Below are 12,582 nucleotides of genomic sequence, written 5' to 3' on the forward strand. Positions count from 1 at the left end.
ATGGGGATGAATGCAGACTTTACGAGTGTAGTTTGATCATTCCTCACAGGGGAACAAAAGGGACACAGCTGAGTACTTCCAGCAAACCTCAGAATGCTCTTAAACTTGTATTTTGCACTTGTTTTGCAAGTTGAGTAAGCATGATGTTGTTGGTCTGCCCTACAACCTAGAGACTTACAACTGGGTCTGAACCCTGATCAGTGGACTTGTATCATTGTTCAGAGTTTCAGATCAGATTGGAAACCGGTTTATTAGTTATTAGCTTCTGGATATCTTTGTTGGGGGAAAAAAAAAACAGGAACCAGTCAAATCTGAAACACGTACTCATTTTTAAAAACCAAAGTAACGAGCTAACTGCTTCATGGAACAGGCCAGATGTTCTCAGTACAGTTGTGCCACCTTGAGGCTAACTGTGAAAACCACATCTTTCTCAATCCACCAAAACTACATGGATAAAAATGACAGCCCTCACACAACCACTCAGATAAAAGGTTGTTTCATTAACAGTATTAACAATATAGGCTAATATTTACTTGATAAGATGTTTTGTCTTCTGTTTGTCCTCTCATTATTCCCACTGGCTGATGATGAAGCTAATGATGTTGACTTTAGAAGAATACAGCCTTTTGTCAACTACTGATTTCTCACTGAAGTGATGTTTTTTTCTTTGAAATATGTCCTCATCAACATAGCTACAGTGAAACTGAAAAGTAGACTTGATTCAAAAACATATTACTAACACACATTTTAGCTGCAGTGCAACTTTCTGGGAGAATGGGACACTTTTGTTGGTACAGTGGGACACTACTGTTGCATTAGAGCAGTTTTTCATTGTTACGGTGTAATAAAAAAATTGCATCCTTTCTCTTTGTCTGATTCACACTATTAAGTCTTCAAAACTGACATCTGAATGCAATGACATCAATAGTTAACATAGCTGGGGAACATGAATGTAAAACTATAAACAGTGATACAAATGTATGTCATTAAGATCTGTAATATTTGAAATTTGCTCTGGCTCTCTATTCACTTTCCTCCATTGATATATACATTTTTCCTACTTGCTTCTACCCTGCGTAGCTTAGTATTTTATTTTTATTTCACTTCCCTTTTTTCCTCTCTTCCTGATAGTGTGCTTGTTATTTCATTTGGGCAAATTATTCTGAAATATGAGCTATCACCACAATTTCATATAGGCCTACGTATTTTTAAAAATACGTAGGCCATTTGTGATCATTTTTATAAATGGGTTGACAAACTGAACTTTGTATTAAAAACATAGTGGAGGCTCTCTGAGGCCCCTCACACCCCTTAAAGTAAAATAGTTTAGTCAGCCTCTGTACTGTAGGGTTTGTGTCTAAATACAGCCAAAGATACTCTATAACACCAGATACCCCATGACAAGCTGCGCCAATGGCACGAAACAGTATACACTTCCCGTCTCCTTAGTGGACGTAGTCATCTCTCTGCCACATCATCTAACTTGTTTGGAAGTGTAGTAAACGTGTGGATGGATGAAATCAGATTCAAAACAATACAACACTATATACAGTACAAATTTAATGTCCATTCCTTATTTTGTCACTCATTTTTATCTGCTAGCTTAACATCTCATATTAACCTAGTGTAAGAGCACGTCAGTTGTCACCAGATCTCGTGAGTGTATGATGCTAAAACAGAGACAGGTCTCGAACAAAGTTAATTTCCTGCTGATCCGTCTGTCTGGAAAAAGCCATTTCAATGTCTAGACGGGTTAGGGCTCGTGAAAAATGGATACAATATTTACATCAGTGACTATGGGGTGAAGGAAACAGTCAGAATCTGTACTCAGGTTTACTTTTCCCATTGGAATGAATTGACTCAGGGCCGCCACTAGTCTCCTTATTGGGCAGGGCAGTGGCGAAACCATGTGACACAGATACAGGAGATTAATCTAAAGTGGGCTGTCTTGGTTTATCAACGGATGCTGATACAGAGTCAAGTAAGTGAATGCTTATGTTGCTGGAGAACCAACGTAGTCATAGTAGGCTATAGTATGCCACAGAAAAGTCATACAAATGTCATACTCTGTGCACTTTTCCTGTGCACCCTTAATTATACGCTGGCCCCCTAAAATGACACTCAGTCACCAAACTTTAGGGACCCCTGATCTAAGCTTTAGTTCCCCCCAAATTCTCTAAAACGCCCATTTAAGCTGTAAGGTTTCTACAAATATCTCTTGGGGGAATTCCCCCCCAGGTCAGTCAGGTGTTGATTGAAAATGGTCCCCCCAGCGTTAAATAGGTGATTACGGCCCTGATGAAATATATTTGAAGACATGAACAGAATGAAGATGCAGGGGCTGTGATTTGAACATAATGGTTTTAAATCACCTTAACTAATAGCTTCTAGTGGCCACACTTTGACAATAACTTCCCAGTGAAAGTCAAACAAAAGGCTGCAGGGGAACAATGGGTATCAGTCAGCAGGTGGACAGAAAGAGGGATGTCCCGGTCCTGGGTCAGCCCCAGGTCGCTCGCGTCCCCTAAGCGACGGCCTGATTAATGCAAACACTGCGTTACTATGGAGGCCGAGACACAATCAGTTCACACACTCTCCAGGATTGACCCGGGACGGCAGCAGTGCGACCCGCGGACATGGAGGACCCAAGACTGGACTTTATAGGAGACTATGTGCTGAGGACTTTCAAACTGAAACAGGACAAATGGCAGAAGTGCGTGTCCAGCGAGGACAACAGGCAGGTGCTGCAGGAGTTTTTGGACAGCGCCGAGCGGAGGACTCTGGTGGTGTCTGTGAGCGCGGCCGGGTTGCTGCAGCCCGCCGCAGGCTTCACAGCCGGCTGTAAGAGCAAGGCGGTGTACTTTGTGAAGCAAAGCAGGACAGCGCTACGTCCAGAGTCCATGAAGGACAACCTGGTCTACGGGGACTTGTCTTACGCTCCACTGGATCACTTTTCTGCTCTAGTTGAGGAGGTAAGCAAGCAGCAGAGCAGAGCTGTTAATTATTGTTAGATGCATGGAGAGGGGGCTCAACATGACCAAGTTTGTCTCAGCCACAGTGAAGCTGCTCAGCTGTGAGTGTGGACTTTTAAACTTTGTCACTCACTAGGCTAACTGTAACGTAACAGAATACATTCACTCAGTGTACTCATAAATCGTATTTAACTTTTAAGTAACTTAACTATTTTACATTCCTTATGCTTGTAGTCCACTTCATTTCTGCAACCCCCCCACCCCAACACCTTGTCTGCATCAGTGTCTAATTTGCAAACAGTTTGTGGGAGTGGTGGAAGGTAGGTGATTTAAATTTCCACTTCACTAGAGGGAAATATTTACCTTTATTTTACAGATGTAGCTACAAGCAAGCAAATGAGCGTCATTCTGACCAGATAAGAGATAAGACTTTTAAAACAAAATTGTCAAGTGTGCAGTAATATAACACTTTAAAAGGGGCCATTCTTCATAATCACAACTTTCACAGGTGATACCTTAAATATATTTGGCTGATCATACTTTTGTATAGGCCTATCCATATATATTTTATTTAGGTGACATTAAAGTTGCGCCTGGGGTTTCTAAGCGACCATAACCGGCACTATATCACAGCCTACTTACTTGAAATCCTGAGTGCAGAGCTGATCTTCTTTCAGGCGTTTTGTAAATGTATACTAGACCAAAAGTATTGTCCGCGGCAAAGGTGTAAAGCTCTGTGTAGCCCTACATTGAAATGATCAACTTCCTCTTTACATTTACCACAGACTGGTATTAATGGAAGAAGGGAAAGATATCTGCCAGCTGTGATTGGTTGTTCCTCATCACATGACTTGCAGTGTTGCTGCGTTCCAAAAGTTGAACTCTTTTTATCTGCACCTGCCGCACGTCTACATTGAAAACATTAAACTTGAGGGCCCAAAAAACACGGCATGGGTACCACCCCTTAGCAGTCACTCACTTGGCTCTACTTAGATGTAGAGAGGAATCCTAGTGTAGGGGCAGACAAACCCTTTTGTGCCTTTAACACCCTTGACTAAAGATACCTCTTTCACTGGTTTTCAGTAACTCGATTGGTACCTTTTAATAACTTTGAACAACTGTATTATTATTAACATTTTTGAGAGGGGTCAAGCACAAATGTATCTAATGAAATGCACCATCTAAGTGTAACCATTCTTTCTTAATGGGTGACATTCTCCAGTCACTCTGGACAGGTAATAACCTGGATACAGTGTGTCTTCCAGTAATCTTTCATCAACACAATCACAGCCTGGGATAAAACACAACTTCAGACTTATTCGGTTCATATCAGACTGTATTACTGTTGCACTCATTACACCTGCAACTGTAACTCTCGCTGTTGTCCTCTGTCGCCATATTGTGTTATAAAAGTGCTTCCCATGAAAAATAAATAAGAGCTATTAGAGTAATTAAAAATAATGTAGTGAACTAAAGATATATTATTTAGTATGGTATCTAAAGGTCAGTTACACAACGTAGCTGAGTAAGATGAACTTGGAAAGAAAACCAGGTTACATTAGCACAATATATGGACTACTAAAATAATAAAAGCTTTAAAACTAGATTCTTAATTAGGGCCCTTTTAAAAGATGGGTGGATTGCCTCAAGGCCCCCGACATGGTGCATAAAGTAGGCCTATTAAGCACATTTGCAAATAATTACATGATCGCAAACTCATTACCACACAGTGATCTGGAGCCTTCGGGCCCCCTGAGGGTCTGGGGCCCCGGTGCAGTTGCTTACATTTCCTGTTCATAATCCAGCCTGATTGCATTTATCAGACAGCTACTGTTGCTGTGAAAACATGAAGGTTTTGCATACAGAAGCATGATGATTTTTTTTAAATTATGATGTTACAGATTAAACAATAGTCAAGCTCAGTGCCACTTCAGCCAGCTACAACATCAATTAATCCAATTGCTAAAAAGGGCAGCACTATTTGGACTTAGGGCTGGGCAATATAACAATATTATATTCATATCCTGATATGTGACTAGATATCATCTCTGATTTTGGGTATCAATATCATAAATGTTTTTTTCCCGGTTTTAATTACTGCGTGTATGTGATGTAATTTTCTGAAAATACCAGTACTGTTCTATCTTATCATTGTTTGTCTTTAACCACTTAGTCATCATATCCACATTATTGATGATTATTTATCGACAATCTCATTGTGTAAATATTTTGTGAAAGCATCAGTAGTCAACCAGTATAGTGGCATTGTTGATATCGAGATATTTGGTAAAAAATATCCTGATATTTGATTTTCTCCATATAGCCCAGCTTTACTTGGACTATTCCCCCCCCCTCGCCCTCTTTAGATTGGTACGACCCGTCTCCTCAGCGTAGTTAGCGCAGAGGCAAGGACCGCAGGAGAACTTTCTGGAAACTTCCATTAGTGTAGCCAATTGATTCCAAAACGGGTGTGGCTGTCTTTGTTTTTGACTTTTGTGTACGTCCATTGAGCTGTAAGTACTTTAAGTCACCTGTTAATATCGTTTAATGTTTGTTCATCCCCTTCAAAGACCATTCTTGGTGTCTTTTTATGTCGGCTAATGTTACTGCTGGTAATGCTAATTAGGCCCACTTCAGAGCAATTAGCTTCCACCTGTGGAGCCGTTTCTTTTTTGTAGGATGATTTAATATGCGTAGCTGGCGCCATTTTGGTCTCAAGGTTCCACATTGTGGCAGCACTATGCATAGTGGTAAATTAAGCCAGCCAACCTGTTTGAGTTTAACAGTTTGTATTGAGCTGTCTTATTTTGTTTATAATTCCTCCCTTTTTAGAAACTACACAAGCACTCACAAACAGAAACTTAATCTGCTAACAAATGTATTACTGTACACCCTATCAAGCCAGGCAGCCGTTGTGGTGGTATTGTGTCTCTTTGTAAACATTTTGTGTTTCTTTGAGATAATTTTGTGTCTCTTTGTAGTTAATTTGCATCTTTCTGTGGTCATTTTGAGTGTCTTCCTGGTCGGTATGAGGTAATTTGAGTGACATTTTGCGGGTGAATGCCAGGGGAGGCCCTTACACTTTGGGCCCCTGGAGTTGTGCCCAGAATTAGTCTGGGGCCGTTTAGTGGCCGGTTTGGTAAGGAACCGGAACCAGGGCAAGAGAGACAGGATCCGGAATTCGATGGATGCACCTTTCCGTCAAAATAAAGCACCAAGCTAATAAAAATGCAGTGAAACTTTTTAATTTAAAGAATATAATTTACAAGAAAAGCCCCAAGCCATTAAGTTAACCTTTTTCTTTTATTGTAAATCGCCAGTATGTAAAGTTTTACTTTGGTGAACACTTTTACTTTGGTGAATTTGGTGAATTCCGGATCTGCTCTCTAGACTGGAACCAGAATCCAGACAAAATTCAGACTGAATGGAAACGTGAAGAGCCTGGTGACGCAAGGCTAGCCCAGAATAGGCCCATTCAATAATCCATCAATGCAGCCACCCTCCCTCTTTTACTACTAATAATATGTAACATAACACTGACATGGCTCATTCTGTTGCACAATGGTACTGATACTTTTGATACTTACTCAAAGTAGACCAAGAACACAAAACTTTGACCATGACTACTTTCACTGACGTAACAGATGTAAATACGTTTTTACCACTCTATGCATCAAACTTCTACTCCAAAATAAACATTTTTCCATGTTGAGAAAACTCAGATTTCCTTATGCTCCTCCAGGTTGTGGCCCCACTGCTGTCTAACAGCAAAAACCAAATTGAATGGCCCAAGGTTGTGTGTCAGGATGTCTTACGCCACGTCCACTCCCTCAAGACCAATGTGTTTGTGGTGTCAGGCCAAGTCCAAGGCAAAACGCTGCTGCCTCTCCCTGCAGGCTCCGAGAGAGTAGAGCAAGCTGCTTTGGAGACGGACAAAAGGTAAACAAACACATGAGACATAAAGGTTCATGTCAATGCATCAGTTGTCCCACGTCTGAAGTAAATGGTTTCTTTGTGAAACCTCACAGGGGGGAAATTGTGGATAAGAGTATCATCCACTCCTTGGAGTCAGCAGTGATTGAGTGGAGCCATCAGATCCGTGCCGTCCTGAAGAAAGACTCCTCTGAGGCTCTGCTGGAGGGCAAAAACCCCACTCCACACACAGAGCTGCTCTTCTGGAAGAACAGGTCAGCGCCTCTGTTAATACAGACACTGAATATCCACTGGCAACTTCTGAGAAGCACTTGTTCCAGAGCTGTGATTGTGTGAAAATAACACGTCCCTACAGGATGTGAAAGTTGAATTGTTTCAGAAGTTTTTACTGGTGCTACTAATTATTTGAGATCCAGAACACCTGTGCTATCAAGTGAAAAATGTAATATGGACCCCAGTGTTTTATTTCTTTACATAGCAGAATTATATCTCATGAGACCAATAGCCTCTACTTTTTTGTTTGATAAGAACTTGTTTGTTCTCTATCTGTTTACAACTTACAACTGCATATGCAGTTATGGACTGCATCCAATCCAGTTGGACTAACTGAATTACAACCAGAGAATTCTTCCAGTACAATGCAGATACAGATTTCAGTCTGTCATCTCACCGTGAACATTTTCATACTCTCTGTTTCTTCAGTAGAAAATATCCCCTTGAAAATTGTAGATGGTTAATTATTTTATCTATTCAGCTCCATTGTATTTGGCACAGATTCTTCTGAAAAGAGATGTTTCATTTTAAATGCTCCTATAAAGTGCTGTGAGCATCACAAATTAGAGTCAATTGTGTACTAACCCACAAACCTGGACAAAAACTAAAAAAAGTAATATTAGTAGTAATTTGGGTGAACTGGCTCTTTGAATAGCCCCCGATGTGAGAGGCAGGGAGAAAAAGTTAATTTCTTAAAAGCTCCACAACATGATAATACCCCAAATAGTTTATAAATGCCACTCAGAATATGCTGTCTGTCTTAACAAAATCTATATGAATTCATGATTTTCTAAACTCTGAAGACTCTACAAAATGATGGCATATGTGACCACAGTAATTTCTGGTACCATAAAGTGTTTTTGTTGTCACATCTTGTAACCGTAATTTGTTATAAACTTTTAAAAAAATACAAATACTACTACAACACAAAGAAAAGTGGAACAGAACGGAATAAAAAGGATGTGGTGCAATTAACAAGATTACACAAATAGTCTTTAAAAGATTTTGTAAAAGTAGTAACAGCTCAAGATCAAGGTAAAGTAACATGAATAAATTAATCAAGTTTAACACAAGATCTGCATATATAGCCAGGCAGATCAGAGTCCCTATGGATGTGGAGTACTATGACACTGTGCCAAGAATGGTCCCTTAATCCTCTCAAATCTATTCTGTGTATTGAGCTCGTACAGATGCAGTCTTTTCATGTGTATTATCCATAATGTTACGGAGCCAAAGTTCAAAGCAGGGTGGAGTGGTAGACTTCCAGGTGAGGGGAATGTTGTACAGCAACTCAAAATTTCTTGCAGAGCAACCAAAAATGGCCAGGCGCTGACTGGGCAGCAAATCTCAACAAATCTGCTTTTGAGTGCCACTCTGAAGTTATAGTCCAAAAGTTGTATGATGCACAGCAAAACCAGGAAAGATGCACAAGCGATCCTTAAGCAGAGCAGCACTTGTTGCACTAGGGAGACACTAATGGGGAAATGCAGTTAAGTTTTGTTTTTTAGTGATGCAGTATGTTCATCATCTTTTACTGGATAACACATTGCAAAGATAATAAAACTACTCAAAGGTGACTCAAAGTCACTCAAAGTGTGGGCACTTTTCCTTAATGTAGTGTCTGACTTGACAATATAAAAAAATAAAAATAAAAATTAAAGTTGGAAGTTTGAACTCAGTACTAAATTGAATAAATTATGTAATAGGGCCACCAATGTACAGATCTAAAAAAGTTCTGATATCCCTCTCTTTGTTAATTACTATAATGATTTGAGAGGTCCTGTCCTATATGGGTATGCGTCATGCACTTAATAATGCCACCTGTGCAAACACTGTGAAATTTAGAATGTAAAAAGCAAAACTGAATGATCTCCGTAATAATAAACTTGACCTGACAGAAAAAAAGTATTTGATTTTCCAGAGTAAACCAATCAGACCTTTACTAACAGTAAAATAAAAATGTCTAGATGGCTCTGCCAGTAACTCTCCACACCAGCAGCGGTAGTCTGTTATGGTCATGCACAAAGGTAAACTGGAAGACCGTCTCGATGCTAGTTAGCCATCTAGCAACATTAACACAATCCAATGTTGAAAGAACAACTCATATTTACCATGCGCCAGTGAATAATAACACAAACCATCATGGAATGTCTCTGCTAAAGCTCAGTGGCTAAAGAAAAGTAATCTTGCCTTATGTAACAAGTTTGTTTGGTCTCACTCCCTCTTGCCTTTAGCTGTTTGTTTACTTTCCTCACTTCCATTTCTCTTCTTGTGCATTGTCACCAATGCAGATTCAACATGCTGACTCTTTACTTACAAATTTAGAAATTTACTTAAAAGTAGCCGGTGTAACACAAACTAGTGGTGAAATGTAATAGCAAACTTTGTTTTCCTCTTTGAAGATATGCAGACCTGGAATGCATCCACTCGCAGTTAAAATCCTCAAAGGTGAATAAGATGGCAGTGCTGTTGGAGGCTGTGGAGAGCAGCTATTCCCCTGCTTTTACTAATATGCAGCAAGATGTCCTTGCAGGTAATGACACAGTCTGTACACCTGACAAGAGGGAACTGAAATGAGGGCTTGCTTTCCAAGGTGCAGCAGTTGTTAGGTTGACGGGCTTATACATGATTTACAATAATTTATCACAGGGTTCTTACGCAGTTTGAAAAAGTATGAAACTTGATTTTAGTCATTTTGAGGTCTGGATAAGTGTGGAAAAAAAGAGAGTTTGGAAGGATTTTTTTTTCCAGACCAGTGCCCCTGTTCTGTTTTCTAAATATAAAATTCAGAATTTCTAAAAATAAATTGAGTGTACATGCAGAGTGTTTTTCATGGTGTTTGGAGCAGGCAGGCAAAGTTTGTCTTAACATTTATGAGCTATGTAGTGATGTTATTATTTGTTATTATCACAAAAATGTACTATTTTGTCAGTGCAAGGAAACATTACCTGTATGTCTGAATTCATTGTTTCCATGGACACAATAAATAAACAAGGTTGTCCAGATGCCTTGAAAATGAAATAATTTACCTTTTTTTTCAACTCATTTTTGGTAGTTGTTTATTAACGAGAAACAAAATATGGGGGGAACAATAAATGATTTATTCAGTATGTTAAGCTACAGTGCCTAGCTACAATTTTCTGTCAATTATTAGACAACATAATAGCATACATAGTCAGAATGTATCATACCGGTACATGTCAACAGTTGGATTTCACATCCATTTACTTCCATGATAAACATCTGTTTGTACTGAGATTTCAAATTTGGTCTGAAAATTCAACAAAGAAGTAGTCTGAATAAGTGACATTTTGAAATGTAAAATGTGTAGGAACTCTTTTATCACCATTTACTTTTTCACATGTAGTATATGTGGTTGAACTGACTGTGATCACATCTTCACTTACCAGCCTTGGAGGAGGCAAAGGACATCTGCACGTACCTGAGGCCCCTGCAGCGCCTGTTTGAGGACATGGAGAACGCAGAGTTTCCTGATGTTAGGAGTCAGATCGGCCCTTTGATGCACACAGTGTGCCTGGTGTGGGCCAACTCCAGATACTACAACACCCCAGCACGCCTCATCGTTCTGCTGCAGGAGACCGCCAACCTCCTCATACAACAGGTTAACGGCACTCTTGTCTCTGTGTCGTCAATCTCTGTGTCAATCCTAAGAGCTTCTTTCTTTTTCAGTATTATTTTTATGGTAACAATCTTTGTTGTTAAGGAATCATTGTTGTGGTGTTTCTGAACTGTCAGAGATCCCCTGTCAGCACAGAGTGGGTGGTTGGTACTGAGATTTTCTTTTCTTGAATTTTCTGTTGATGAAGTTTTACTGTCTGTGGGTGGAACTTTCCTTATTCTTCTCAGCTATGAAGGCTTTCACTGTTTCTTTATTCTGCCTTCTTCCCTTGTGTTCAGTGTTTTGGAAACAAACCTTTGTTTTTGCTGCCAGAATTGTATAGTGTACCAGAAATTCTGTCCCACCAGGGTCGGATTAACTCACTAGGGGGGCCCAGGGCAAAATTCAGCCGCGGGCCCGTATTCACAATCCTCCCCAGAGCTTTTCTCTCTTTTTGGGATGTGTATGTATCCTGTGGCGCTTCAGTACCCACAGTGCACATAGCAGACTCCACACTGCAATCCTAATTTATTTTGCCCAGAGCTCCAGAGACCAACTGGTGATCCTACCTGGAATACCATCCTGCCTGGGTTTGCTGTGTGTCAGTTTTTAATATTTGCAATATATCCCCTCTCAAGGAACATTCACCATGTAAGCACAGTCTTAACTGAAATGCTTGTGATAAAAACACAGGGTCTCAAGATCAGGTCTCTTTCGGTTAAGTTAAAATAAAACTAGAGGTAGGAGACAATTCAGGCACACACTCCAGGTAATCCAATTAAACAAACATAATATAACCTGTTAATTTGTGAACTTTAAGGGACTGTCATGGATCTGCACTTTCAGCACTATTTTGTACAGGGACAGTTCACCTCAAAATACAAAAAATACTTACATATTTTTCGTCTTACCCTTTGTGCTACTTATCAATCCGCAAAGAAGGAAGCGTGCATCTACTCATGATCGAATTCGCATGTTCTTGACAGTGCTAGATGTAAACATTGATGGTGTCCTCCTTGGCTGAGCTGTAATTAGTGTTGTCACAATACCAAAATCTTTGTTTCGGTACCAATACCAATATGAATTTCGATACTTTTCGATACTCTTCGGTACTTTTCCTAAGGAAAAGTCCTTTTGGATGCAAACCTTTAGAACAATAAATAGTAGGGGTGTAACGGTACCAAAGAAATCATGGTTCGGTAAGTACCTCGGTACGGACGTCACGGTTTGGTAACTCAAATGTTCCACCAAGTTTGTGTTGTCTCATGTTGTCTCCCTTTGCGAGGCAGACTTTCTCTTGTCTTTTTTCACGTGTGCCAGCTGCGAAAGTTGATACAGGTGTTGTCATACACACCACTTGCGCAATCTGTGCTCCAATAGGAACAAGAAAGGCGTTTGTGTGCATAAATGAGTAAAATAAATTAACTAAATTAATGAATTGAATCAGTTTCAAAGTACCGGTATTTTCCAAATACAGTATAGTACCGTTTGGAATACTCTAGTACCGCGGTTGGCTGGTGTTAGGTAGAAAGAATATAGTTCCTACATGAAACTCTTCACAACAAGGTCTGTGGATTATCTTGAGTAACCAGGGGCGTGTATCACAAAGCGAGATCAACCTTTCCTGGGTTACCCAGACCTATCCTGGGTTGACTAACCCTAACAATGGCAATCAGGATAATTGGTATCACGACGCTGGATATCAACTCGGTAACTCAACCCAGGGTTGCTTTATCAAGAACCGTGAACACGCACGCAGCGGACCAATCACAATCATGAGAGAAG

The 12,582-nt window shown here is 40.0% G+C and overlaps 1 protein-coding gene across 1 annotated transcript in view; it reads left to right on the top strand.

The window, feature by feature from the left end:
- The first annotated feature begins 2,608 nt into the window (after positions 1-2,608).
- The window catches only part of dnah9 (dynein, axonemal, heavy chain 9), a 211,491-nt gene continuing 201,517 nt past the window's right edge, over positions 2,609-12,582 (top strand). The window contains exons 1-5 of the mRNA XM_050060727.1: positions 2,609-2,972; positions 6,715-6,911; positions 7,001-7,159; positions 9,581-9,711; positions 10,589-10,800. Coding sequence (XP_049916684.1) covers positions 2,637-2,972; positions 6,715-6,911; positions 7,001-7,159; positions 9,581-9,711; positions 10,589-10,800 — 1,035 coding nt within the window. The 5' untranslated portion in view covers positions 2,609-2,636. The remainder of the gene's footprint in view (positions 2,973-6,714; positions 6,912-7,000; positions 7,160-9,580; positions 9,712-10,588; positions 10,801-12,582) is intronic.

The sequence above is a fragment of the Epinephelus moara genome, chromosome 13 (assembly GCF_006386435.1).
Source record: "Epinephelus moara isolate mb chromosome 13, YSFRI_EMoa_1.0, whole genome shotgun sequence".
NCBI classification, from domain to species: Eukaryota; Metazoa; Chordata; class Actinopteri; order Perciformes; family Serranidae; genus Epinephelus; species Epinephelus moara.